We start from the raw sequence: 27874 nt of genomic DNA, 5'->3' as shown, positions 1-27874 counted from the left end.
TACAACAATGAAACATCGATTCTATAGCAACAGTTTTTATAAACGCGTTAGATCATTAATTCTTGATCTTTGCCAGAGGAGTAACGGTTTACAAGGCAGCTCCTTTCTTTCAATGGTCTAAGATATTCTGAGAACAACACCAAATGTTGGCAAATGTCAATTGTCATTTGTCTCTCTTGACATTTGTGTTGTCTTGTCATTGTTATTGTCAACTCGTAAAAAACAAATCGCTAAAGGCGCGCGCTTGATAGTTTATAAATTTTAATTTTCGCACTTCTTTACGTTTTACAAATTCTATCAAGTATCAATAAAATACTCGTGTTAACCATATTTTACTCATAAAATGAATGAAGACATAAATGTAACGTTCATAATCTCCACTGCGTTTAAAGAAAATGGCTGTACTGAGGAGATGCAGGTTGCATATAATGTGAGTATTGTAGTGCATTCCTGTGAGGAGACACTCTGCTGTAGGAAATTATTAATGTACGAATAACCCAGCAAATTAGAGAGGCACATGAGCTTCATATCCAGTGCTTCGGGTCCAAATACATCGCTATTTGTAAAACAATACAAAATGTTCCTTGGACTCCAGGATAAAATTCTATAAATTTCAAAATTAATTTATTTCAATTAGGCTTAGTTTACAAGCACTTTTGTCATAATATAATAGTGGTAAAAATTAAAGTTATGGGGATTCTTAATGCCTTGGTCCGAGAAGAGCCCACAACAAACCCACTATTTTACAAACTTATATAGAAGTAGGTCAATAAACTTATCTAGAACTAAGCTCACAATTGTATAGTGCAGTTCAACACCAAGCTTTTTTATCATTTATGTAATCATTAACACTATAATAAGACACTATAAGCTTGCGTTTTATAAACACTTTGAACTTTTTAAGAGACATGCCAGTGGCTTTTTGTGGCACTTTTTTATAAAAATGTATGCAATTACTTAATATCTTAATATAACATGATGCCAGTACTGAAATCAACACAGTGTTGGTACAGTGTTCACCATGGATCTTTGTGTTTGTGAAGTTAGCACAAATGACTGTGCAATGAATCAATAACTGCACAAACAGCACGGGCGGGGAGTGTTCACAACTGTACAAATGTGCTATAAATACATTCATACGGATGTGAACACTCTTCTTCTTCTAACTTCACAAATATGATCCGTAGCGAGCATTGTAGTTTGATTGGGATCTACTAAGAAACCAAGGACTGAAAAGTACTCAGTGTGTATAAATTAAGTTCTTGGCATTAATACTAAAAAGTGGAAAGTTTGTGTGTATGTTTGCTACTCTCACTTTGGGACTATTGAACCAATTTGGCTGAAATTTTGATTGGGGAAAGATTTACAGGATTAACACATAGGCACTTTCTTATCCCAGATATAATATTGTTTATTATGAATATTATTTAAACGGGTACATATCACAATAAAAATACAAAATTTTTAATGTTGATATTTCTTTACTTTTGTTTATCTGAGAAAACAGAATCTTACAGTGGTTATAAACTTTTTATTACATTAAATCAGTATTTTCTTGATTTAAGGCATGTGAACAATATCGTGAAGCAGGATTAAAACCTCAATGGGTCCATGAGGCAAAGTGGAACAAATTCGAAGGGCTGACCAAGAAAGATGTATTTGTATTGGAAGAATTTGAAGGAGAGCTCTTTGAAAGACTGAGAAATACAAAATGCATGTGGGTTTATTAAAATTCATAATTTATAAATTACTAGCAGACGCCCGTGACTTTGTCCATGTGGAAATCAGTATAAATGTTCAACCCCTATTTCATCACTTTAGGAGTTGAATCTTGAAATACTTGAATCAAATTATATTTTGGTATTTTTTTATGATTTATGAACAAATTTTTTAACTGTAACTCTAACAATGAAGGACTTTCCATACAGACTTCCCACTAATATTGCACCCCCTTCTATTTTTATTTTATGGTAAAAAGTACCCTATGTTTTGCTCCAAGGTCCCATTTACCATTATACCAAAATTCATTTTGATTGGTTCAGCTGTCGAGCAGTAAAAAGGTAACAAACAGACAGACTTACTGTTGCATTTATAATATTACTATAAATTACTATAAATTTCTTGTCATATTAGTATTAGTAAAACTGCCCCCCAAGATGCAAAATTACAGCATTATTGATTTATACAGTGGAGCCCTGATAGAAAAGATACAGATTAAAAAATACTTTACAACCTATTCTCATATCTACTAAATATAGAAAATAATCATTCAAGTCAGTCCAGCTAGTGCACTAACAAACACTAAGAGATTATAAAATTGATATTTTATTTAAATACACTTATACAATGATATAATAAATAAAGTCCTTTTCATGAAAGAAGTCCCCCCGAAAAGCGGCGCTAATGTCTTAATGGTTCTCACTGTCATTTGGTAATTGTCTTATTGTCATTAATTGTGTAAGGTGATGTCAATTTTAGTTCAGGTTTTAGCCGCAGGACTTCTTTCATGAAAATGACTCTATGTACTATAATTACCATACTAGTCTAAAATCCAAGTTTATTACCAACTAAACATATAAATACTACTAAATACTGACTAAAGAAATACTATCTTACATTTATCATCGTCATACCAATCCCACTCGAGACTTGTAGGGTTAGCGAAATATGTTAATTTTTTCTATTTGTCTCAATAAATTCTTACAATAATGTTAATTAATTAATTACTAGACTAGTCGGGCCCAGATGTGTGTCGTGCTGTCTAATGGATGGATGGGCAATACCTCCTGGACCTGAGCCAGTATTTACAATTGGTATGAAAGGTCTTGTGGTCACTGCAAGCGGATTGTCAAAGCAACAGAAGGTAAATTATTTATTTGCATGTGTAACTATAATGTATACTCAATCTATACTAATATAGGGATGATGACAGTTTTTTAGATTGTATATTAATTAGGAGTATGAAATGGAGTAAAGAAATTTTTTGAAAAGAAACAGGATATCTGTGATCATTACTTTCAGATAGGGTCAGATTTGCAGCACTCCGTAGCAGTGAAAAGTATCCCTGAAATACGCCCCATACAAAATGTCACCAATTAACAATATCTTTGATTCACTGATAGTTAGATTTGTATGGGCGTTCAAACAAAATTACAAATATCTTTGTTATTTGTGCGTTTATGTTTATAGTTCACATATTGAAAAATGTCATGTGCTAAAACTATGATTTTTTATCTAATTGCAATAAAAAAATTTTAGAAGATTATGAAATTTTTTAATGTTATTTATTTTGCAAACAGTTCATCTTTTTTTTGCATATTAATTAGTTAATATTTGACCTTATTTAACCGAATGTCTCATAAAATCAATATAATGAAACCTAGTCATCATCCCCATTATAGAGGTAGAGTTTGTTGTGTTGAAAGTGGAATCTGGATCTACTAAATCAATTTTGAAAATTATTTTTCCACTGCAAAGCTACATTTTTTGATGAGATTTTATGAACAGGTAAAGTTTGTGTTTGTTTTCACCCGCGTGGTTTCAGTTCCTGTAGGAATACGAAGATAATATATTCCTTGTTAAATGGGCTATCTAACACTGACAGAGTGTTTTAAATCGGTACAGTAGTTCCTGAGATTAGCACGTTCAACCAAAACAAACTCTTCTGCTTTATAATATTAGTAAAGATATAATGTAGTTTGTGATAATAATATTAATCCAAAGAAAACTGTATCTAGGAGTACATAAAACAGAAAGTGCAATGGATGGGAGGACACTACATTACAGTTCTAGCTGAAGACACAACACATCTGATCTCTGACACTGTACTCTCTGAGAAGTATATTGTGAGTATTACTTCTTTGGATAAATTGAATAGAACTTCAATATAACTTATGCAGGTTAGTGAGGTTAGGGCTTAACTTTGAAGCAATCACTATCAGTTTTATAGCCTCAATAGCTCAACAGTAAGTGCGGTCAGACTTACTTAAGTGAGGGTGGTGGTTTGAACCCTGCCCTGTTGGTTTATTGTCGTACCCACTCTTAATACAGTCTTTTCCAAATAGTTAGAGAGGAATGTAAATATTGGTTGTATTTAAAAAAAAAAAGGTATGGCGAATATACTGTCTGTAAAAAAAATGTTTGGCCAATAAATAATGCATAGGGTGTAACATCACCAACAACCCAACTCCAGGCAGAATTTTTACAAATTATTTCTTAATAACCCAGCCTGACTCCGGACTTTTGAAAGCAGTTCACATAGCATGGGTATGGTGACAGTTCGTTTCATTCTTGAAAGTTTGCCGCGATTCACGATGATAGTACCTATTATGAACGTCCTAAGGTAATTGTCACTGTACCCACGCTATCTGAAAAACACTTTAAATTTGTTTTAATAAAGACCTTATTGACAACAGTGGCAGTATTTTTAAGTTTAGTGTGAGGTGAGCCACTGATGTAGCAAGCCCGTACTCAATTATTGTCATATTTGCAGAAAGCAGTGGAAATAGGTATTCCGGTGATGGCCGAGACGTGGGTCGATGATGTGTGGGAGACGTCGTTGCGACTCAACGTCAACGGAGCATCATCTGACTTTAACAAACACAAATTAGCGGCATTCGCTAATCTGCAGGTGACAAATCTTTACTAAATACTCATATTGTAGAGCGTTTTTTTGATGATTTTTGTATGTTTGCATTGAATAGGTCCTGAAACTGCTGGACCAATTTGAAAAATTCTTTCACCATTTTATTTTTTCTTTCCTACATTATCCCTATCGCCTAACCCATATGGTTATGTTTTATCGTGGGAAAACCATGAGGTCCTACAAAAATAAAATATTTTAGGATTAATATGGGTTAAACTCCACTTTGCATGCATGCCTTCGTACGTTCCTTGCAGTTCCTTGCAGGCGTGCATGCATCATGCATAGCATGTCTAGCGGACGCCCACAACTTCGTTACTCAGTTTTTCATAAATCCCGCGGGAGTCATGGAATTTACCAGCATATATTGCTAAATAAACTCCTATCTATCTAAAAATCCTGTTTAAATCGGCTCAACCGTTTCAGAGATTAGCCCAGACAAGCAGACAGACCAACAAAAATTTTAAAAAGTATGATTGTGTAAATAACTGTATGCACTTTAGAAAACACTAAGAAAATCTTAAAATGATAGACAGATATTTAAATTTCATTTATATGTATTGACTGTTATGTATGGTTTTAGGTGACTACATCAGGTTTATCGAAGAAGGAAAAGCTTAAAGTGATGAAGCTAATAAACGAGAACGGTGGAACATTCATGGGGGCATTTCAGAGTGAAGTTACTGACATAGTTGTATTGACGAAGTAAGTAGCAATAGAAAACTTTAAAATCTTTCAAGACAAATTAAATAAAAATTGATTTATTTCAAGTAGGCTTAGTTTACAATCACTTTTGAAACATCAAGATTAAATATTTTCAAAGACTCTAGTGGGCTTTTCAAATAAGCTAATGATGAATTTGATAGCACAGTGGATATAACCTCTGCTTTTGATTCAGAGGGTGTAGGTTTGAATCCGGTCCGGGTCATACAACTCCAACTTTTTGGTTATGTGCATTTTAAATATCACGTGTATGAAACGGTAAAGGAAAACATCGTGAGGAAACCTGCATACCTGAGAGTTTTCTTAATTATCTAGGTGTGTGAAGTCTGCCAATCGTCACTCTGAGAGGAGACTCGTGCTCATCAGTGAGCTGAATATGGGTTGCTAATGAATGATGACCTTGGTTTCTTCCATAGAGATGGAGTGGGCAGTGACAAGTACAAAGCTGCGTTGGAGTATGGCAAGGCGTGCGTGCTGCCCTCCTGGGTGGTGGACTCGGCCGAGAGGGGCGTGGCCCTCCCGCTGGCGAAGTACCGAGTGGCCGGCGCCTCCACCTCCTCGCCCCTCGCAGAGCACCGCGTGCCGGATATGAGTGAGTTTGTTTGAGAATACCAAAAGATAACTATCCATCATCATCATTATCGACCCACATTCGGCTCACTGCAGAGCTCGAGTTTCCTCCCAGAATGAGAGGGGTTAAATATCCATACTCTATACTAATTTGATGTAGCAAAAATCATTAATGTATCTATCTATACACCATACTAGTTTCAGTCCAATACAAGAAACCTCTTAACAGTATTAAAAATGACTTCAAGCTTATTCACATCCTAGCGAAAATAAATTTCATCTTATGAAAAAATTTAAACATCCTGTTTAATTCTGTTTTACTCTGTTTTACAAGTATGAAGTCATTGAAGTTTGACCTAGTTTAGGCTAAAATGAGTGACTTAAAAGGGACCGACGAGCCGCTTAGCGGCATCGCGGCGAATAGGTAGGTGTTTGAAAATACAGGATGTTTTAAAATAATCGATCTTTGAAAGTTTGTTACAATCGTTACTCCTTGAATTATACTTATTTTTTTTTTATAATAACACTAATGGATAATATACATTGGGGATGCAGCAATAGGAAATTTCAAAATGGCGGCTTTTAAAATTTTGAGTGCAGAATCTGTTTTTGCCATTTATGCTATGCCTGGATATCGATTTTGAAAGAAATCGATGCGGTAATAAGAAATTTCAAAACGGCGGCCTTTTTTTAATTTTGTGTTCAGAATCTGTTTTCGCCATTCTTGCAATGTCTAGATATCGATTTGAAAGAAATCGGTGCAGGATACGAGAAATAAGAAATTAAAATTTTAAAAAAAGGACATATAAATAAATGATAGAAAAAAATAGTAATATAATCTTTATTTCAGATAATTAAATCCATAAAATTACATGAAAGCGATAAAACTCACTACAACTAACTAAAATTTGTTAATGTGTTATTTACAACAGTATCTACCTTTTTTGAAGCTCTGTGAGTGCATATGCAAGTGCTTCACAAATGTGTTGACGTCATTTTCCATCAGCGTTTGTATTATGCTGTTGGAGCTCTCTCATATAAATTTTGCTCACAGGTCTGAACTTTTCACGGATAACGAACATCCGGCCTATGAACAACTTTGTGGACGAAAGTAGAGCTGCTGATGTTTCCACGGTACCTGGCAGAATGAAGGTATTTGACTTTACATTAACATTCATCTTAGAATTTAAGTCGTGAGTGTTATTCATATTAATCAGGAATAATATATATAATTTCAGGAAAAGTTATAGAACCACAAGTATTATAGAAATAGAGAATTCACACTGAAAATCAGTGCTGCATCCTTTTTTTATTGAAAGTATGCGGCAAAATGCCTTTTTCTAGGTTATGCCACTTATTACAGGGAATTCTTTAGTGCTCCGCTGTTTGAGTGGACAGTTAAGCCATAATATAATTTAGATTTTAATAATGTGATGATATTTTTTTTGTTCAATTCAATTTCCTACAAAAAATCTCTATATATTATTCCAAGTTATATTTTCATTTCCAACATTCGTGGTGGCTGTTTCTTATGGGTTAGGATTCCGAAATTTGTATTTAAGCTCCCCTCTATGACGAAACAACAAAATCTGCTATACAATTTTCTGAGATTCTGCCTCAGACCAATTACCTTCTATAAGACCTGCCACGCTAGAGGTTACTCCTCTGTTAAAACTGGGTTTATAGAATCAATGTTTCATTGTGTTAAAATTACAAGTGTGTGTATAACGATGTAAAATTTATAGTTGTGTGTAGTGGCACAGGGTATATTTATTGGTAGATATTAATTATTGTCGCTTTATGAGGGGGACTAGGTAAACTTACATTACCTCGGCCCCTTCATAAAACGATAAACATTATTGTTGGTGATTTGAGTGTGATACAAGTCCAATAGAAGGTAATTGGTCTGAGGGTTCTGCCAAAAATGTAACATTCAGTAGACTATATACATTTTATGCAATATGTTTATTTCTTTAAAATAAGTTTCCTTACATCCAATAGAATCTTATATCTTATAATGCTATTTATTGTTATAGTTATCGCAAGAAAGCAAAAAATCGCTTGAAACTTCAATGGACAAGGAGATGCTTGCGGAGTTTGAAAATTTCGACATGAGCTTAATAAAAAAAGCTGGATCCATATTTGATGGATTTTGTGTAATGTATTATTTTTTCATAAATTAATTTTTTTTTCTACTGCCTTTTTGTAATCTGCTAAATATAAAAGCTGGTCATTCCTACAGGTCGTTTGGTAATGTTCATTAATTACCACACGGATAAACCGTGCTACAATGTGTTTTCTTTAATTTTTAAATAGCTCCATGGCATTGGCTACAAAAATTCAGGATTCCTAATATGAAACAAAATCTAGGAGGCCACGCCGATACCAAATCGACATTTCGCGAGGGCATTCGCGACATTTAATCTCTTCTAAGTACAATTTACTATACGAATTTTATCTTAAAATAATGGACACATACAAAGAACCGTTTACATTGATCTTCTAGGAACGAAGTTGGATGTCGTCAGTCCACCTGGCGAGGGGTAAACCAACACTGTCGCCGTTCGCCGCACCTTGAGACCCTAACGTCCATTGGCTCTTCGAATTTCGTGCCCATGCCCATTGCCACTTCAACTTATTTTATTTTTGACTGTTTTTTTATTTATTTTTAATAAATTTCCAGATATGGATAACAGGGTTGGAGGGCGTGTGCCGCGAGCGCGCGGCGGCGTGCGTGTCGCGCTGCGGCGGCGTGCGCTACGACTGCCCGCACGCGCGCGTCACGCACGCGCTGGCGGGCTCGGCGGCGGCGGCGCGCGCGGCGCTGGCGGCGCTGCCCGCCGTTCCCGTGCTCAGCCCGCTGTGGGCGCTGCGCAGCGTGCGCGCGGGCCGCCCGCTGGACGAGGCCGAGGTGAGTACTGCCGGTACACGAACTGCGACCGCATAGTGAACTACAGACTACTACGTAGTACATTCATGAACCTACGCACATTAGTACGTAAGGTGTCCTGAAATCGTCATGTCAACACTAGATCTCCCCGTAACACTTGGGGAACGCAAGCTGCACGACATCGGTCGCAACGCGCCGCTGACCTTCGGTTTTTGGTCGCGCGCAAAAAAGGACGTGCGCGTCTGCTGTGACTTTTTGTCACATTTCTTTCGGTGTCTTTTTGTCCGGACACACACGCACACGCACACACACTCAAACATACATAGAAAATTAATTTCAAAAGGTTTATTTGATATTTAATATTGTGTAAATAATCATAAACAATTGAGATAACATTTTGAAATCACAGACAGACTTCATTTTTTTTGTATTGAGTATTGATAACCGCATTTCCTTTTCGTATAGTACATAATCGAGGACAAAGTCAGCACGCCTGTAAAATCGAGCGCTCGGAAGGCGAGAATCGAACCGGCGTCCCCCATGAGCAAGCGGAACCTACAGCTGCTGCGGCACGGGCCCCTGGACCTGCCGCCTCCTACAGTAGAGGTGGAAGAGCCTGAACAGCAAGATGAAATCGTCAATCACTATTTGAGCCGTAAGTTCTAGATCAGTCATGAATATTGCTTAGACAAAGCTTTCGAGCTACGAGGCTAAGGATTATAATAATGTATTTTAACTGTGCCTGTCTGTCGTGTCTGTCTGTCTGTGGCATCGATACTTTGGATACTTTGGATTTTAAAAATCTTCAACTTTAAGTTGTATATTTTGTTTTATCAAATGACAAATAGAGTACATACTTCATAATCATCATCATAAACAACTCATAAGCTCTCTGTTCATCACGGGTTTCCTCTCAGAATGATTGGCAGACTTCACACACGTAAAGAATTAAGAAATTTCTCTGGTATGCAGATTTCTTCACGATGTCTTTCCTTCACCGTTCGAGACACGTGATATTTAATTGCAAAAATGCACATAACTGAAATGTTGGGGGTGCATGCCCGGACCAGATTCGAACCTAAACTCTCCGAATCGAAGGCAGATGTCGTATCCACTGTGCTATCAGGACACTTTTCTGCAGTATGCTGGGTCCAAAATGGTCATCTTTGCTGATATCAGCATTTCGAAATCCGAAATTCAGATCAGTTGAAGGCAAGGGATATTCGGAAGTTCAAAATAATACTCAAAATTCGTTCAGCAGTTTATAATTCAATATAAACAAACAAATGACAAAACGTAATGTTATGATTAACCTTCGTTCTTCATAGAAAGAGTTCCTGAACCAGAAGAGAAGACTCCCGAAGCTGTGGTACCACCGGAGCCTGTAGAACAACCAGATATCACTGAGGACATTGTTGATGAGCCCACTGAAGAGATCGAGCAGATATTTAGGGGTAAGTCATTCGTTCATTTGACTTTAAAGTATCAGGATGACCTGGTAAACTTTTCAGATGATAACTAAGTAGTAAATCTCATTATCCCAGAATCATAATTAGAGAAAGCAATTTTTGAAATAAATTTCTTTACGTTCTCTTGACTTGGGGAATAAGCTGGTGAATGCGATACGAAATGTGTAATCGGGTGAGACGTACTAACTTTGAGAGGGAGAGCTAAAGAAGTTTTATTTCAATTGTGTGTACTTTAAGCAAAGAAAATAATCCAAAATAGTCAGATACTTTCCAACAAAAACAACTGCATAAAAGTTGCGAAGAACTTTTATGCAGTTGGTAAAAATTAACTTCAATAATGTTACTTACTCTATTATTTTCTGACTGCACTCGGTCAGTTATTTTGTTTTGTTGCCTCATCAAAATTTAACGATAATCATCATCATCATATCACCGATAGACGTCCACTGCAGGACATAGGCCTTTTGTAGGGACTTTCAAACATCACGATACTGAGTCACCTGCATTCAGGGAATCCCTGCCACTCGCTTTATGTAGTCAGTCCACCTGGTGGGGGGTCGACCATTACTGCGTTTTATAGTGCGGGGTCGCCATTCCACCACTTTGGGATCCCAACGTCCATCAGCTCTTCGAACTATGTGCCCCGCCTATTGACACTTTAGCTTTGCAACTCGTTGAGCTATGTCGGTGACTTTGGTTCTTCTGCGGATCTCCCCATTTCTGAATCAATCACGCAGAGATACTCCTAACATAGCTCGTTCCATCGCCCGCTGTGTGACTCTGAGCCTTCTCATGAGGCCTATAGTTAGCGACCAAGTCTCGGAAACATAGGTCATCACTGGCAACACGCACAGTTAACGAAAATCGTAATATCTAATATTTTATAGGAGAAGTCAATTAACAATTTTAGGTGCTATTTTATTTACAGGGACAATACGAATAGTATTAAACATTTCATCTGTCTCTTGAATATCCATGTGTTCCAAAGAAAAAGAGGCGTATAACGTCGCGAGAACACCTCAAATACCGTTTTTTTGGATTAAAATACGGTATATAAAAATGCTCAAATTACAGAGTTATCTGTAGACTTCAAATTTGTTTATAGGAATCAAAATCGAAGTGCGCGGACTAGACGAGGAGTCTATATGCGAGATCGGCGCGGAGGTGGCGGCGGCGGGCGGGCTGCTGGTGGCGGCGCACGCGCGCGGAGACTACGCGCTCGTGCCGGTCGACTTTGACGCCACCGACGACATCGAGCACGTCACCGTGTTCTGGATAGTGAGTTCACTGTTGAGCGTGCTTGACTTGAGGAGAACATGCTGGCACATGCTGGCGAATGCGTTACGAAAAATGTAATACGACAATGCGTGCTGCCGTCTATAGACATAGTGAAACAGTATCATCATCATCACCATCATCATGTTAGCCGATGGACGTCCACTGCAGGACATAGGCCTTTTGTAGGGACTTCCAAACATCACGATACTGAGCCATCTGCATCCAGCAAATACCTGCGACTCGCTTGATGTCGTCAGTCCACCTGGTGGGGGGTCGATCAACACTGCGCTTTGTAGTGCGGGGTCGCCATTCCAGCACCTTGGGACCCCAACGTGCATCGGCTCTTCGAACTATGTGCCCCGCCCATTGCTACTTCAGCTTCGCGACTCTTTGAGCTATGTCGGTGACTTTGGTTCTTCTGCGGATCTCCTCTTTTCTAATTCGATCATGCAGATATTCCTAGCATAGCTCGTTCCATCGCCCGCTGTGTGACTCTGAGCCTTCTTATGAATAATAAGAAACATTATAATTATGTTATTTTAAAATACAAATAGATGGCGTTTTTATAAAACTTTGAAACTAACCCTTTTAGTTGCTGTTGTTCTGCCTGAGGCTCATAGATGGCGTTTTGTTTTTTAAAAGTTTCACATCAGTCGTGTGGTCTATAGCACACTTGTATTTTTTTTTTTACAGAATGACTGTCTCTCCCAGCAAGAGCTGCTGCCGGTGCAGTACTACCACCGGCCGGTGAGCGTGCCGCCGTTGTGCGGCGCCGGGCCGCTGGCCGGCGTGGTGGCGAGCCTCAGCACCTACAGCGGCTCCGAGCGCGCCTTCCTCGACGCCTTGGCCAAGTTGTTGGGCGCTGTGTGAGTGGAGACTGTCTCTCGGCAAGAGCTGCTGCCGGTCCAGTACTGCCATCCAGTGGTAATACTGGACCGGCAAGAAGAACATACAAGACCATTAGCCTGGTCCAAGAAAGTACAGAAGTCAGTTGACTTTTGCAAATTTTTTGCACATTTGAAGGGGGACAATTTTGTTGTACGTAATTGTTGCGTAACTTTTACCGTTTACGCAGTGCACACTACGGCAGTTCCCAAAACGCAAACTATGCCATTTTTGCCATTGCCATTTGCTTTTAATTGATGCTCCGCTCCTATTGGTAAAGCGAAAAGTCACTCAAAATAAAATCTCGAAAACCGCTTGATGTTCAAAGATGAATTTTTGCAGGTATGTAGTTTATAGTCCGTAGATTGCCGCTAAGAACGCATTTTGCGACATGACCGGAGGACTTCGTCGAGGACCAGCTATAGTCGCGTGCGTCTAAAGCATGGCAACTTCCTTCGTAACACTCCCGATGGTCCCGATGGGGCGTTTAGTGATGAATGAAAAACCCACGATTGATGCATCTCACTTCCCCACACGCACGATTTCACGCCCGCGCAGTCTTTTCCTCCGTCGCCCGCATATCATGGGAGTGTCTTCAACGAACTTGCCAGACTATAGTATTAGTATAAATTAAATGTTGTTCAGAACGCAACTTCGCTTCTGCCGGCGCACCACAGCGAACGTATTGGCGTCGACGCACCTGATTTGCCCCACCCCCACTGGGGACAAGTACCAGGGTGCGCTGAAGTGGTGTCTGCCCGCTGTCACCGCCCAGTGGCTGCTGGAGTGCGCCAGGACTGGCACCAGGGTCAGCGAGCAGGAGTACCTCGTCGGGGATACTAAAGGTGAGCTTCTGTGATGTGCTCAGTCCTGGCATTCTGTAAAGTTGCAGCGCTGCGACATCGTTCGTTTCCATGGCAACAACACAGGAAATATTTAAATACTTTACTATAGCTCGTTACATTCGTTCAGAACTCGATGGTCTGCAGGGCGGCGGGGGACGGGTATCGATGACATTTAAAATTTTCTTATTAAGTATTAAATAAAAGTATATTGATAATCATAAGTAATTAGTTTTCACTATTTCACGTGGCATGAACGATTTCACACCCCTGCTGTCATACGCCCCCCGTCACCCGTATACCATGGGGGTGTCATCTACGAACTTGCCAAGCTATATTAACTAGTGGAAGTTTTTTGTATTCTGTCGATTTAGTCAACTTAAACATATTTTGGTTAAGTTACATGCATCGATATATTTATAGATTTTTTTATTTATTTAATTAAATCAATGATACACTATTTAGTTTTTTTTAGTAAAGCATGAATTAATATTGTTCACATTTTAAATATTTTACTTTGACCTTAAGGCGTAGGAACAATAGCTTTTTTCTCCCATAGCACCAGTTCTTCCCGAGCCAGAAGAACCTCCGAAAGAGCAAGCAGCGGAACAACCAAACAAACAGACAACAGTCGAAGAAGAGCCGAACCAAGATGCAGGATGTAGAGACAAAGACACCGTCATGCTGCCGCCCAAAGCTACCAACATACCGCGTAGAGGATCGGCGCCGAGTAGAGAACAGACGCCTAAAGGAAAACTTGCTAACGGTGAGTTTAAATTAATCAATACAATATGAAAAAGTACATCAATACCATCGATCTCGTAATAAAAAGTGGATGCACAATCAGCGACCAAAAAACGTCCCCACTCAATCACACTCACACACTCAATCACACACTCAACAGTGTGAGTGTCAACAACAACTTCTTGGCACTCAATTTCAAGTAGTCGCATTTGCAAATTGAACCTTAAACTCAATCCTTAAGGTTGAATTTGCTCTGCATTTGGGATTTTATTGAATACTGGACTATATTTAAAGGGCTTTAGGTATAATTTTCTTTATCAATAATTCTAAAACTGTCAAAGCAAAATTGGTCAGTTTTCAAGTGAAATTTTCCACATGATTGTGCGTCGTTTTAATAAAATAGGTCAATAATCAATACATATAAAAAATATTTGTTTGTCTGTGATTTAAAATAACTATCTTTTCTCTAGTGCTTATAGTTATTAACATGATACTATACACAAACTTTTATATATTTTTGCCTGCAGAGGACCGCCATTTTGGTTCAACTTAGTTGCCCAAGACCTAACTACTCGTTTGGTTATACCTAAACTGTACAATACAATGTCCTGCAATTGTGAACCTTAAGGATCTACCACCAAAGTCTTCTTAACACTATCACAATATTCATGTCCACAGATGGGGACATGTCTCCCGCGTCGCGGTACATAGCGATGGCTCGCCAGGGCCTGTTTAGTGGCGACTCGCAGGAGACGCCCAAGCGGCTGCAAGAGCTGAAGGACGACGCCAAACATGGCGAGTATTGTGTAACTTTGTTGACAACGTCGCGGTACATAGCGATGGCTCGCCAGGGCCTGTTTAGTGGCGACTCGCAGGAGACGCCCAAGCGGCTGCAAGAGCTGAAGGACGACGCCAAACATGGCGAGTATTGTGTAACTTTGTTGACAACGTCGCGGTACATAGCGATGGCTCGCCAGGGCCTGTTCAGCGGCGACTCGCAGGAGACGCCCAAGCGGCTGCAAGAGCTGAAGGACGACGCCAAACATGGCGAGTATTGTGTAACTTTGTTGACAACGTCGCGGTACATAGCGATGGCTCGCCAGGGCCTGTTCAGCGGCGACTCGCAGGAGACGCCCAAGCGGCTGCAAGAGCTGAAGGACGACGCCAAACATGGCGAGTATTGTGTAACTTTGTTGACAACGTCGCGGTACATAGCGATGGCTCGCCAGGGCCTGTTCAGCGGCGACTCGCAGGAGACGCCCAAGCGGCTGCAAGAGCTGAAGGACGACGCCAAACATGGCGAGTATTGTGTAACTTTGTTGACAACGTCGCGGTACATAGCGATGGCTCGCCAGGGCCTGTTCAGCGGCGACTCGCAGGAGACGCCCAAGCGGCTGCAAGAGCTGAAGGACGACGCCAAACATGGCGAGTATTGTGTAACTTTGTTGACAACGTCGCGGTACATAGCGATGGCTCGCCAGGGCCTGTTCAGCGGCGACTCGCAGGAGACGCCCAAGCGGCTGCAAGAGCTGAAGGACGACGCCAAACATGGCGAGTATTGTGTAACTTTGTTGACAACGTCGCGGTACATAGCGATGGCTCGCCAGGGCCTGTTCAGCGGCGACTCGCAGGAGACGCCCAAGCGGCTGCAAGAGCTGAAGGACGACGCCAAACATGGCGAGTATTGTGTAACTTTGTTGACGACGTCGCGGTACATAGCGATGGCTCGCCAGGGCCTGTTCAGTGGCGACTCGCAGGAGACGCCCAAGCGGCTGCAAGAGCTGAAGGACGACGCCAAACATGGCGAGTATTGTGTAACTTTGTTGACAACAATCCTTAATGGGACCTTAGCGGCGTTGCCGGGGGGTTGGACAAACGCTGAAGCGTCGCCTGATGGGACCCAAAGGAGAAGAGATAGGGGTGGAACGACTCTAAGGGCGGCTAGGGATTTTCTCCTCAGTGTTTTGAACTAAGTACATCAGTCCTGACGCCCCCGTGACCGTGGAGATGTCCGGATGAAAAGGAAATCGGGGATCACGTCTTCGCGGGCGAAGATGCTGAGTAGCTTGTGTTTGTGATCTTTATTCATTCGCCCGCTCCTTACTGGTTCTCTGTTATGATACCTTGCAATAGTGCACACGCGAAGGTAAGGAACGGCCCTCTAAGCCTAGCCCCAAGTCTCAGAGACGTCCTTAGAGAATTGTGCCGCCCATCTATTCTGCTTCTGCCTTCGGACTCCGTTAGGCGATGCTTCTGCGTTCGCTAAAACCCCACCGGTGATGCTGCTGAGGCCCCATTAGGAGTCTACGGTACTTACACAATCAGGAAAAAAATCAGAAGGTGAAGACTAAATTTCGTGGTTAAAGCTATTGGTTTGTTACAATTAATTAAGTAAATTTATTGTATTTAATAGGCGAGACGGCGTTCAGAACACCGCCTCTAGACGACGCACTGTCCACTCCGAACCTGATGCAGCTCAGTCCCACCACGCGACGGCGTCTGCAGGCCATCAAACGCGGGGAGATACCCTCCGACACGCTGCGGACACCCGTGGATCCATGTAGGTTCTTCATTTTGTACTCTTTTAATTTAAATAATAAAAACATAAAGCATTTAAAAAAAACGGCCAGTGTCAGTTGGATCGAGAGTTTTGTACTAACCGTTCATCATCATAAATCATAAACAAATACTTCATGAAATAATTAAAAAGCTGTTTAAGCCTGTGCCAATGAAGCCCTTATACTTGCCAAATTTCATAGTTCTAGGTTAACGGAACCCTATGTTCTAGAAGTTCTAGGTTACCATAGATCTGAGCACATGGTTTCAATTTCAATTCGACTTCTCCACAAATACAAAGTCTTTACAGTTACACAGACAAACTGACGTTGGTTTTTAAATTTGAGGTACAGAAATCAAATTATATTATTGGCAGTTGCCAAGAATACTGAAACGCCGGACAGCGCTTTCGGAGCGATGCTGAGGCCCGACGCGGGGCGGCTGTCGCCGAAGTCGAGGAAGGCGCTGTGGGAGGTCGTCCAAGACCTGCCGTCCAAACAACACACGCCCGCAGAAGAGAAACACGTTGCTACTGTAAGTTTTTCGAACAATTCCTCTTTAATCTTATTCATAAAGAGATAATAATAACTGCTTACTATTCGAAAACCAAAAGTGAACTCAAACCGTTTTTAAATTTTTATTTTTATACCATTTAAAAAAACCGTCATCATCCCTGTTGTAATGCATAAAATTGACTGACATAGAAGTTGTTTTCTATTTGTGACTGTCAGGATCTTTTTTAAATTAAATTTTAACTTCTTTAATAACTTGTCCTTACGCAATTCGTGCGTTGTCCCATACAAATGGGTGCGTGCGTCGACCTATTGCACTGCGATGTCATGCGTCTCAATGCAGGTTTGACATTCGATGCGTTAATCCGTTGCGACAACGCCGTATCAATGCTCAAAAACTCGGACCCCTGTTGGTGTTTTAGCAAATATTAGCAAAGCGTAATCTACATTCTCATTGATTCTGGTGTTTCCCGAAAAAAAGCCCATAAAAAGCTGCCTATAGAATTTCACTTCAGAAATGACAAAAGGCAAAAAAAGCAATTTCTTTTTTCCTCTGGTTTTGACAGTGCCCAAAAGTTATGTTAAGTCACTGACATGTTTAGTTTAGGCAAGCGTTTATTTCTTTTTTGAGAAATGTTTACCATTTATTTCAGCTTCTTCACTAATTTTGATACAGGGCACGCTGCTCCACCAAGGAGTACCCCCCAAGTCACCCTACGCCACTGGCGAACAACGCAACGTACTAATGATGTTAAAACAAGATTCTCACGTAGCGCACTTTCTCTCCCGCAGCCGCTGTCGGAGATCCGCAACCGTTTCCTGGCGCAGTTCCATTCGAACGCGCCGACGCCGCCCTCCGACCATCACGCGCTCCCGAGGAAACTACATCTAGGAGTAAGATTATTGAGTTCCCGTTCCCATGAGAATCATCATATCAGCCGATGGACATCCACTGCAGGGCATAGGCCTTTAGTATCCAAACATCACGAACCTGAGCCGCCTGCATCCAGCGAATTCCTGCGACTCGTTTGATATCGTCAGTCCACCTGGTGGGTGGTCGACCAACACTACGCTCTCTAGTGCGGGGTCGCTATTCCAGCACCTTGGGACCCCAACGTCTATTAGCTCTTCGAACTATGTGCTCCGCCCATTGCCACTTCAGCATCGCGACTCGCTGAGCAATATCGGTGACTTTGGTTCTTCTGCTGATGTCCTCATCCAGTGATCCTCCTCCATCCATCCTCAGTAGTTACAGAGATTGCCCCTTACAACTTTAACACAAAGTTTACCTCTTTAAAATATTTTTATTTTGGCCTGGTTATTAATTAATTAATTAATTGTAATACCGTTTCCCATCTTATTTTCGGCCTTCTCCAAATCTCTTCCATAATTTTGGATCCGTCTCTTGGTGTTTATATAATATTCTAATACGAAATATAGATTTATATTCCGTGTGTGTTGATAGAAGAAGGTTGGAAAATTACAACCGTCGATTCGAGTCGATTTTTGTAAATAAATAAAAAAAGATATTAAAGATAAAGAAACATGTATATTATAAGATTTTTATTGAAAATTTCTTGGAATAATATTTTATTTTCCGAACCAGGAGTATCAATGGTAGTGAGAGTAAGAAAAATTTACATTGATCTAATTTTTGTTTAGGAAGATGCTGAAACTCCTCCATCGAAAATGGCCAAGTTTAACCAAGAACAAGTAAGTTTAAAATACTTATACTTAATATTATAAAGAAGAAGAGGAAAGAAATGTTTGTTTGTATTGATGAACAGGCGTATTTGTAATGCATTTTACGTAAAAAAATAGCTTGCTAGCTTGGCAAGTTCGTTGATGACACTCCCATGATGTGCAGGCGACGGGGGGAAAGACTGCGCGGGTGTGAAGTCGAGCGCGCGGGGCAGAGGGAAGGACTGCAGCTAATTCTATATTAGAACGAGTATCCAAAGCTTCTCTGATAGGATCTTATCAAATTTGGCTAGGCAGGGAGAATAACACGAGCAGAGAACGGGGAGTGTTGATTGATCGTCAAGGAATTCCTTCACCCTACATCCTGTAGTCACAAGTCCAGGACTCTGCTCTGAGTTCTTCTCTCTACCACGCGATGCACCCGGCGCCCGCACGGTAAATCCATGGAATGCTAAGATATTCGTCTCTCTTTCTCCAAATAGACTCGCAATTAAGAAAATTGCGCTAAGGAGTATACTTTATAATGCTTTTGTATCAAAGATATAAAGAATATTGTTTACAGACATCCAACATGAAAAATGACTTCGCGTTAATAATTTGTAGAGCGCGGGCAGCTTAAACGCGTCAAGCGCTAACGATAGCGCAAAAAGCGCTTCAAGCGCTTCAAGCGCTAGCGGCTCGTTGCCGGCGGCGGTGGACGACCAGCTGCAGAAGCTGAGCGCAGCGCTGACGGGCCGACCTAGCTTGCAGCGGAAACGACCGAGAGACTCGACTCCTGTCAATCTAGGTATGTTTAACCTGATTTTTGTTCAATGACTAGAAGACGCCACAAGGTTTCCCGTTACCGTGGGAATACGGGGCACAAAATACAGCCTATGTTCATCAGGGACAATCATCATCGTCATAATCATATCAGACGTCCACTGCAGGACATAGGCCATTTGTAGGGACTTCCAAACATCACGATCCTGACTCGCTTGATGTCGTCAATCTACCTGATCGACCAACACTGCGCTTTCTAGTGCGGGGTCGACAGCCCTTTGGGACCCCAACGTCCATCGGATCTTCGAACTATTTGCCCCGCCCATTGCCACTTCTGCTTCGCGACTCGATGAGCCATGTCAGGGACAATGTAAGTTTCTAATGATGAAAGAATTTGTCTAATCGGTTACTGAACCGATTTGAAATATCTTAGGAAAGTGATAGCTTTGGTATTTTTTTAGTTAATAAAAAAAGGAAATATACGTGTCTATTAAATTTCGTTTATGTAGAAATTCACAGTCCGGTTTACCTGTTTTTACCTAGCAATTGATATGTAAATGTAGCTAAAGGTTATTAGCACCCATATCAACTCGGATCGTTACCGTCTTGGTATTTTGCCAATTTTCACGGTGCCGATCCCTTTCCAAGTTGATACGTTGTGTACTATAACTCTAACTCGTTATTAGACTTAAAATGGTGAAGTCCTTTTCATGAACGAAGTCCCCCAGACGCGGCACTATTGTCTTAATGGCGCCTATTGTCAAAATATCACTCCAAAAAATCTTTTTCCTGTATATAATACTAAGCATTAAAACTTCATGCTTTGTTTCAGGGCCCGAGATCGAGGCTGGGCCTGAATCCCAACCAAACACAGTGGGTTGGGACGACACCACACCGTCCAGACAACAAGTCAAGAAGTTCATGCTCTCTTGCAATGTTGATGTGAGTCCATTGATCCAACTGATTTAAACTTTTACTTTTTCAGGGTTCCGTAGTCTACAAAGAACCTTTATAGTTTCGCCTTGTCAATATGTCCGTCCGTCCGCGGCTTAGCGCAGAGACTATTACTACTAGTTTTAAATGGTATAGGTATCAGACGTTAGAATTCGCTTTTTATTTTAAATTCTTTAAAACATCAACTTTAGTACGACCAAAATATGGCAACCAATGGAAATAATTCATAATTAAAAAAAAAGTTAAAAGTTGATATATTGTGTACTATGCCACTAACTTAGTGACTAGACTTAAAGTGGTAAATTCCTTTTCATAAAATAAGTCCCCCAAACGCGGCAGTAATGTCTTAATTGCGCTCATTGTCATTTCGTAATGGCGGTCTTATTGTCATTTGTATTGCTGTCAATTTTAGTTCAGGTTTTAACCACGGGACTTCTTTCATGAAAAAGGCTTTAATACTAGCCGTTTTCCAGAACCACCAAGAGATAGCAGAGATGATTCAGTTCCTAGGGGGGGAGGTGTCAGAGGGGGATAGACTGGACCTGGAGGCTACCCACCTGCTGTGCACGGCGCCAGGGAGGAGTGAGAAGATGCTGGGCTCGGTGGCGGCGGGGAAGTGGGTTCTGCACCCCGCGTATGTAGCCAGGAGTAGAGCGGCTGGCAAGTTCTTACCGGTGAATATGGTTTTATTGATTAGTATTGTTACGTACAGGGTATAGACTACAAGACCTTGAACAAAAATTACCTTGTAGATATTTAGAGAGGGGTAGCGATCAGTTGGTGGGAACGACTTGCGAAATAAGGCCCGTCGACTTCAGTATACTCGTGGAGTTCGAGCAGTCCACATTACTTGTTGTTGTGTAAATGTTTATGGGTTACTTGGGATGGGCGGGTTGGGTACTTGGGTTGACTATCAAAGACGTCTTCAGCCCTTCACACAACGTTCACAAGTGCGTGACTCCACTCAAGGTCATTCTCTGCCATTGTAGAGTCTTATTTTGGTTACAGTTTGAATTGTTGATTAAGTTGTCCTGACAAATGTTGTGTTGTCGAACCCTTTTTCGACATTGGTTTTCTTATTTTGGTAATCCAGGAGTCTGCTAAAAGTATTAATTTATTGTTAACACTAGCCGACGCCCGCGACTTCGTCCGCATGAAACTCGATTTAAACTTTCAACTACCCCTATCCTACCCCTACCCTACCCCTAGTCTACCCATAGCCTACCCCTACTCTACTCCTACCTACCCCTACCCTACTTTTCTGGTTGATTTTTTACACCTTGTGTCCGAAAAACCCAAATATCTTACGGGACCCTCTTTATTCCAAAATAAAATTTAGCCTATGTTACTTGTGGATAATGTAGCTTTCAAATGGTGAAAGAATTTTTAAAATCGGTCCAGTAGTTTTTAAGCCTATTCATTACAATCAAACAAACAAACAAACATACAAACAAAGTTTTCCTCTTTATAATATTAGTATAGATAAATATCAATCTATTCACAGGAAGAAGAGTACGAATGGGGCAACCCGCTCGCAACCAGTCTCCCTTCTCTGAGTGGCGCCGAGAATACTCTCGGCAAAGCGGCGCACCGCTGGCGGTCGGCGCGCGCGGCCGGCAACCCGGGCCCGTTCGAGGGCACCACAGCATTGCTGCACGTGCCAGCGGCCAGGAAGCGGTTGCTGGCCAGGTTGCTGGAAGCTGGGGGAGGTTCTTCCGTGGACGATGAGTGAGTATATCAGACTAGCGGACGCCCGCGACTTTATACGTGTGGATTTTGGTTTTCACAAATCCCGCGGTCCCCATGGATTTTTCTGGGATGAAAAGTAGCCTATACAGACCAATTTAGTGAATAGTGACCATGTGAAAAGAAAATTCCATCCTATTACTATATGAAGAAATACAGACGATAATGAGGTGATTTAATAAAACTTTATTTTCCAGGCCACCTTACAAAGACGACAGCATAACAGTTTGCTTCGCTGACATAAAACGCTACCCTTTATCGGAGCGCGACTCCGCGTGGCTTGTGTCCAAGCGCATACCAGTCTGTCAGCCAGTGCTGCTCAGCTCGTATCTCACTGACGAAGTACCGCCGAACCCCGTCGAACACTGTCTACCCGAATATAAACCTAAATGACATGTCAATAAAGTTTATTTTGCCTTACTGTAATAAAACATGCTACCCTCAGTTAGAATGCGACTATGAATGGCTTGTCTCTAAGCACATACCAGTCTGTCAGCCAGTGCTGCTTAGCTCGTATCTCACTGACGAAGTACCTCCGAATCCATCGAACACTGTCTACCCGAATATAAACCTTAATGACATGTTAATAAAGTTTATTTTGCCTTACTGTAATAAAACATGCTACCCTCAGTTAGAATGCGACTATGCATAGCTTGTGTCTGAGCACATACTATTCTGTCAGCCAGTGCTGCTCAGCTCGTATCTCACTGACGAAGTACCGCCGAACCCCATCGAACACTGTCTACCCGAATATAAACCTAAATGACACGTCAATAGAGTTAATTTTAGCTTTGTACTGTAATAAAGTTATGTTATTTGTGTTTCTACGGATTGTATCCGAAACATTATTTTAAATGGCATTGTTATTAATTATTATTATAATTAGTTATTAATAATTATTATATTATTTGTTTCGTATCAATGTCCGGAATCCATCTTGAGAGAAGCACTCATCTTTCCTTGCCGGATGTCAGCTAAAATCACCTCTCCGATGGTGGCGCCCCCTTGCCGCAACCTAATACCTATGTACAAGTGACCGTAGCGAGCCGAGTGAATGTTCGCCATTAAGCGTCGTTTTTTCACGCCGTTCACATGTCAGCCATTGTGATCACGGAAAAAAAACAATTTATACCTACATATTAGGTGCACATTTTATATTTTCTGTGTGAATAAACCTCTCCGAAAATGGAGAACGTAAGTGATTTTGTTAAAAGTGAAATTAAAACGTGCACGTTCTCCATCGTCGAGTTCCAGCGGCAGCGGTGGCAGTGATCCTACGAGAAGTAAAGAGCAGAGCATGTAAGGCTTTGCAAACCGTGAGTTACGTACAGTTTAAATTTTATTACAACACGTCACATTTTCAACAAATCCTATGAATAGAAATAGTGAAAATACGTGTACAATTACAGACTAAGCGACGGTAGTAACGATTGATCTTGGCTGCAAATTAGTACGAAATTGTTGCAACTTTATAGGAATCTATTTACTAAAGCGAGTCATAAACCTCATGAATTTATTCAAACATCGTTTTAAATACGAGTATTGATAAACTATATATTGTTGATTTTCCCTTTGTTACGACTTTTCTTCACTTAAAGGAAAAATGTGGGTACCCACATTTTATCATTCACACCCGGAGTTAGTATGAAAGAAAACGTTTAAAGGTACATAATTATGAAAGAATTGCATTCAAATATACTGGAATGTTCTTTCGCAGCTTTGTAAAACTTTTTAAGTTGCCAAATAGTTGTTTTACAAGAAAGCGTGACAAATATTAGTAGACTTTAGACTTATTACTCCGAAAGGTCATCTATACATACAAGTACAAAACAATGGTAGGTGAAATGATTTTATCAATTTATTTTTACGTGAAATGAAAATTTTAAATATGATGTTTTGTATAAAATTCCTCCCAAGTGCAAAGCGATTTCAAAACAAGGGGGGGGGGGGGGGGGTGGTCAACATCTATTATACTTACCGATAATTCAAGCTAACGTAACGAAAACATTACATTACATTTTAAGACGGATGTTTGAATTGAGTTTTGAAATATGTGGACCATCAGACATTTTAAATGGTGTTCATATCTTCAGACCATATCGTATACCTATTTCAGTTTTAGTTTCTACTCATGCAGCATTTCAGAAATAAAACGTACACTGCGTATGTAAACTCAATACCTATTAACTTTTGCTACACAGGTATACGTAATGTTTATTTTAGAACTGGCACAACACAGCTTTGTCCATTTTGGTTTTGGTACCAAGACTGAACCAAACATTCCGACCAATCCTAAACTTGACTTAACTGAACGCAACTGATGGAAAGAGAAAAACCGCTTTCGCCTATGCAACCAATTTTGCACCGCATATATCTAAGGCTCGATTAGCACTGAAGTTTAAACAAACAGCAGCTACTTCAGCTGGCCTAATTGACATTCGGTCTATAAGCACCTAAAAACCTTTGAAATAACAACGAATTGGGTTGCACGATTCCAAGAAATCGAGGAACAAGTGTACCTTTTCTAGAATACAGCCTTTAGACTGTAAGTCGGTCCTGGTACTGACACAAAACCTCGGGATTGTCGGCATAACTTGGATACAAGCAATGTAAAGTCTTTGTAGGAGTCGTATGTGCTTAACGCTATGCAAGACACTTGAGCGACATCTTCTTAAACGTAAGAGGTAAAGCAATGCTAATCTCATATGGACTGGACTGACCCTTTCACAATAAGGACTGTAAACATTAGAATGGATAACCAACTCCGAGAAGTCTGTGCTGACTCCGATACTTTGCCTCAAGTTTCTTGGCAAACTGGGACGCAAGACGCAACGCAAAGTCCCCTTATCGGAGTCGAAGTGCTTAACGCTACGCAACAGCGTATGTGCTTAACGCTATGCAAGACACTTGAGCGACATCTTCTTAAACGTAAGAGGTAAAGCAATGCTAATCTCATATGGACTGGACTGACCCTTTCACAATAAGGACTGTAAACATTAGAATGGATAACCAACTCCGAGAAGTCTGTGCTGACTCCGATACTTTGCCTCAAGTTTCTTGGCAAACTGGGACGCAAGACGCAACGCAAAGTCCCCTTGTCGGAGTCGAAGTGCTTAACGCTACGCAACAGCGCTTCAGCAACAGCTTCTTAGTCGTAGGTGGTCTCTCTGACAAATATCAATCTCTTAAAGAGAGGCTGACCTTTGCGACCTGTGTGTATTGGGCCACAGTCCTTCAAGCAGCTAAGTCAACAGGTTACGTTTACAACACGCCTGTTGCACTGCCTAGGACGGATAAGCAGGCTACACAGTTGGACAATGCAATACTACAACCGACTGCTGCCGATAAGTCAACATAGGTGGAGCAGGGCGACTATTCCTATACCGTTGTGCCCAGATATAGATTAATAGGTCAAGAATACCTATAGAACACATGGCAAAACACCTATTGGCCATGCCAACACACACTCATATTGGCTTTCAGATGTGGATTGAAAACGCAATTCAATGACATGAAATTCACGATGTCTTGGACGAATGACTCGCATGGTACGCACACCACAAGAAAATGTACTGCGATATTTTATCAACATTGTCGATTGCAAAGTGCTTAGATGCTTCTTCAGATCTATAATCGATACGTGGATTGCTTATATAAACAGAACAGAGTTATCTAGCAGTCACATCAGGTCCTAACAAAATTAGACAAATAAAATATTTATATAATAGCTCAATATTTCCTGGACGGGTTTAATACAGAGTTGTCCTCTCGAGTCAGCAAACTTAGTCAGAATGATTTTTCTTTTTGACGTGCGACAGCTATATTATTTCAAGTGTGAGACACGCCCAAAACAAGCGTCTTGTGTAGGAACTACTCATGCTGAATAGCCTTTCGAGAGCAGATGATCAGGACTAGTAAGCCTTATACACAACAACACGTTATGTGTACTAAAGAAGCACAACTGGTTGTCTCTTCCACCAAACCTCATCGTACACGGCCACCGGAATCATTCCAGTCATTTCGAGCGGAAAGCTATTAAATTTAAATTTTTTAAATATGGCGATCACCCACACACCACAAAACAAACAGATGCACATGCCCCAGTGATTCAAGATTATAATTACTGAGCCTCACCGATTTTGAGAGACTAGAAATGTTGATCCATTGACCTGATCAAGGGCAGCAGTTATCAATATCCAGCCGGCGCTACAATCATATGATAAAGCCAGTTTGAGACAGATGTAAAGAAATGGTGTATCCCACAAACCATTGAATTCATATTCTACAATGTTGGACAAATAGTTTGCTATCTGTCTTGGATGACAAAAGTATGCCAATACAGAAATCGGTACCTAATATAAAAAATTTACTAATTTGACTAGTAGGTGAGATGGGCTTATATTAATGCTTCTTCACGTTGGTATCGATACCCAAAGCTATTTCAGTATCGGAAGAGAAGTTAAATTGGTATCCTAAACTTACCACCGTATTATATAGTTTCACATGATCCTGACAAAATCAATAATTTCTACACCCAGCTTAGCAAGGGCTTCTTCACCGTTGAACATGGATTGTCATAATTTTATCAATCAAGATACTAGTACAATGAACAGCAGTGACGTGCACCTCATACATGCAAAGGATTCGCTTCTACCGGACTCATTTACCGTCATCATAATCAGCCGGGCCTGCCTACTTATGGGATATGGAGCTTGAATCCACCATGCTGCTACAGTGAGGTCTATTATTTAAATAAAAGTAATTAAAATTCATTTATCGCCAGAATGATGAATCTAATGATATTAAACTACATTTTGATGTGGCACAATTTGTCTGATGGGTTGTGGTAAGTAGATTATTTATAGGTACATATCCTAGTTCCTGGGCGTGTCACTGTTGGCTAACATATTTGGACTCTAAAGTGCAGAGTATCATTAAGAAGCAATTCATATAGAGTTTTGAAATATAATCGGTAAAAAAAAAAAAAAAAAAAATCCAAGTATGGTTTATGGGTTTAAGCAACTGCTTTGTATTGCTGTAACTGAATGACAAAACATAACTAATTTAATAATACTAGGAGCTATGTTACGCATGCATCTTGAACAATAATAGGTTAAATAAAATTGTTTTACAAGATCTGTAAAGCAAATCTTTCATCAGATTCTATCCATTTCTAGAAATTCGGACGGATTTGGAAGTCAGATTTAATTACTAACATCTAGAATTCTAGAAAATCACTGGTTACGAATTCCAAAATAGGTACATAACTGGATTACCTAGGCCACTATCAAATTCCTTAACATACATATTAAGAGTATATTTGTTCTTCAAAATTGAGAATTTTCATTTATTCAAAAATACTTTTCAGTATAATTCACATTAAAGCGTCAACCTTGCGAGCACCAGGTGATAACAAACACTTCACTCAAGATGGATTCCGGACATTGATACGAAACAAATAATAGAGAGTTTTAACTACCAATAAAACTTACCTATTATTTTTTCATCAATGTCCGGAATCCAGGTAAGGCCTACCTGGTGCATCATGAGTATAATAATGGCGAACATTCACTCGGCTCGCTACGGTCACTTGTACATAG

General features: G+C 40.4%; 1 protein-coding gene across 1 annotated transcript; it reads left to right on the top strand.

Moving 5' to 3' along the window:
* The first annotated feature begins 201 nt into the window (after nucleotides 1-201).
* Nucleotides 202-26169, top strand: LOC112054690 (DNA topoisomerase 2-binding protein 1). The gene is made up of 26 exons (XM_052891472.1): nucleotides 202-430; nucleotides 1566-1717; nucleotides 2731-2863; nucleotides 3738-3845; nucleotides 4493-4630; nucleotides 5226-5347; nucleotides 5782-5957; nucleotides 6990-7087; nucleotides 7972-8091; nucleotides 8619-8846; nucleotides 9291-9480; nucleotides 10154-10279; nucleotides 11400-11572; nucleotides 12266-12438; nucleotides 13103-13302; nucleotides 13859-14065; nucleotides 14722-14964; nucleotides 16457-16603; nucleotides 16976-17133; nucleotides 17904-18005; nucleotides 18774-18824; nucleotides 19416-19599; nucleotides 20407-20516; nucleotides 21002-21202; nucleotides 22033-22256; nucleotides 22472-26169. Exons 1-26 carry the CDS (start codon nucleotides 344-346, stop codon nucleotides 22665-22667), a joined length of 4047 nt encoding a protein of 1348 aa, XP_052747432.1. The 5' UTR covers nucleotides 202-343; the 3' UTR covers nucleotides 22668-26169.
* The last annotated feature ends 1705 nt before the right edge of the window (nucleotides 26170-27874 follow it).

This window comes from Bicyclus anynana, chromosome 4, assembly GCF_947172395.1.
Source record: "Bicyclus anynana chromosome 4, ilBicAnyn1.1, whole genome shotgun sequence".
NCBI lineage: Eukaryota > Metazoa > Arthropoda > Insecta > Lepidoptera > Nymphalidae > Bicyclus > Bicyclus anynana.
The sequence above is the reverse complement of the archived record's forward strand: the minus strand, read 5'-3'. Positions and strand labels throughout refer to the sequence as shown.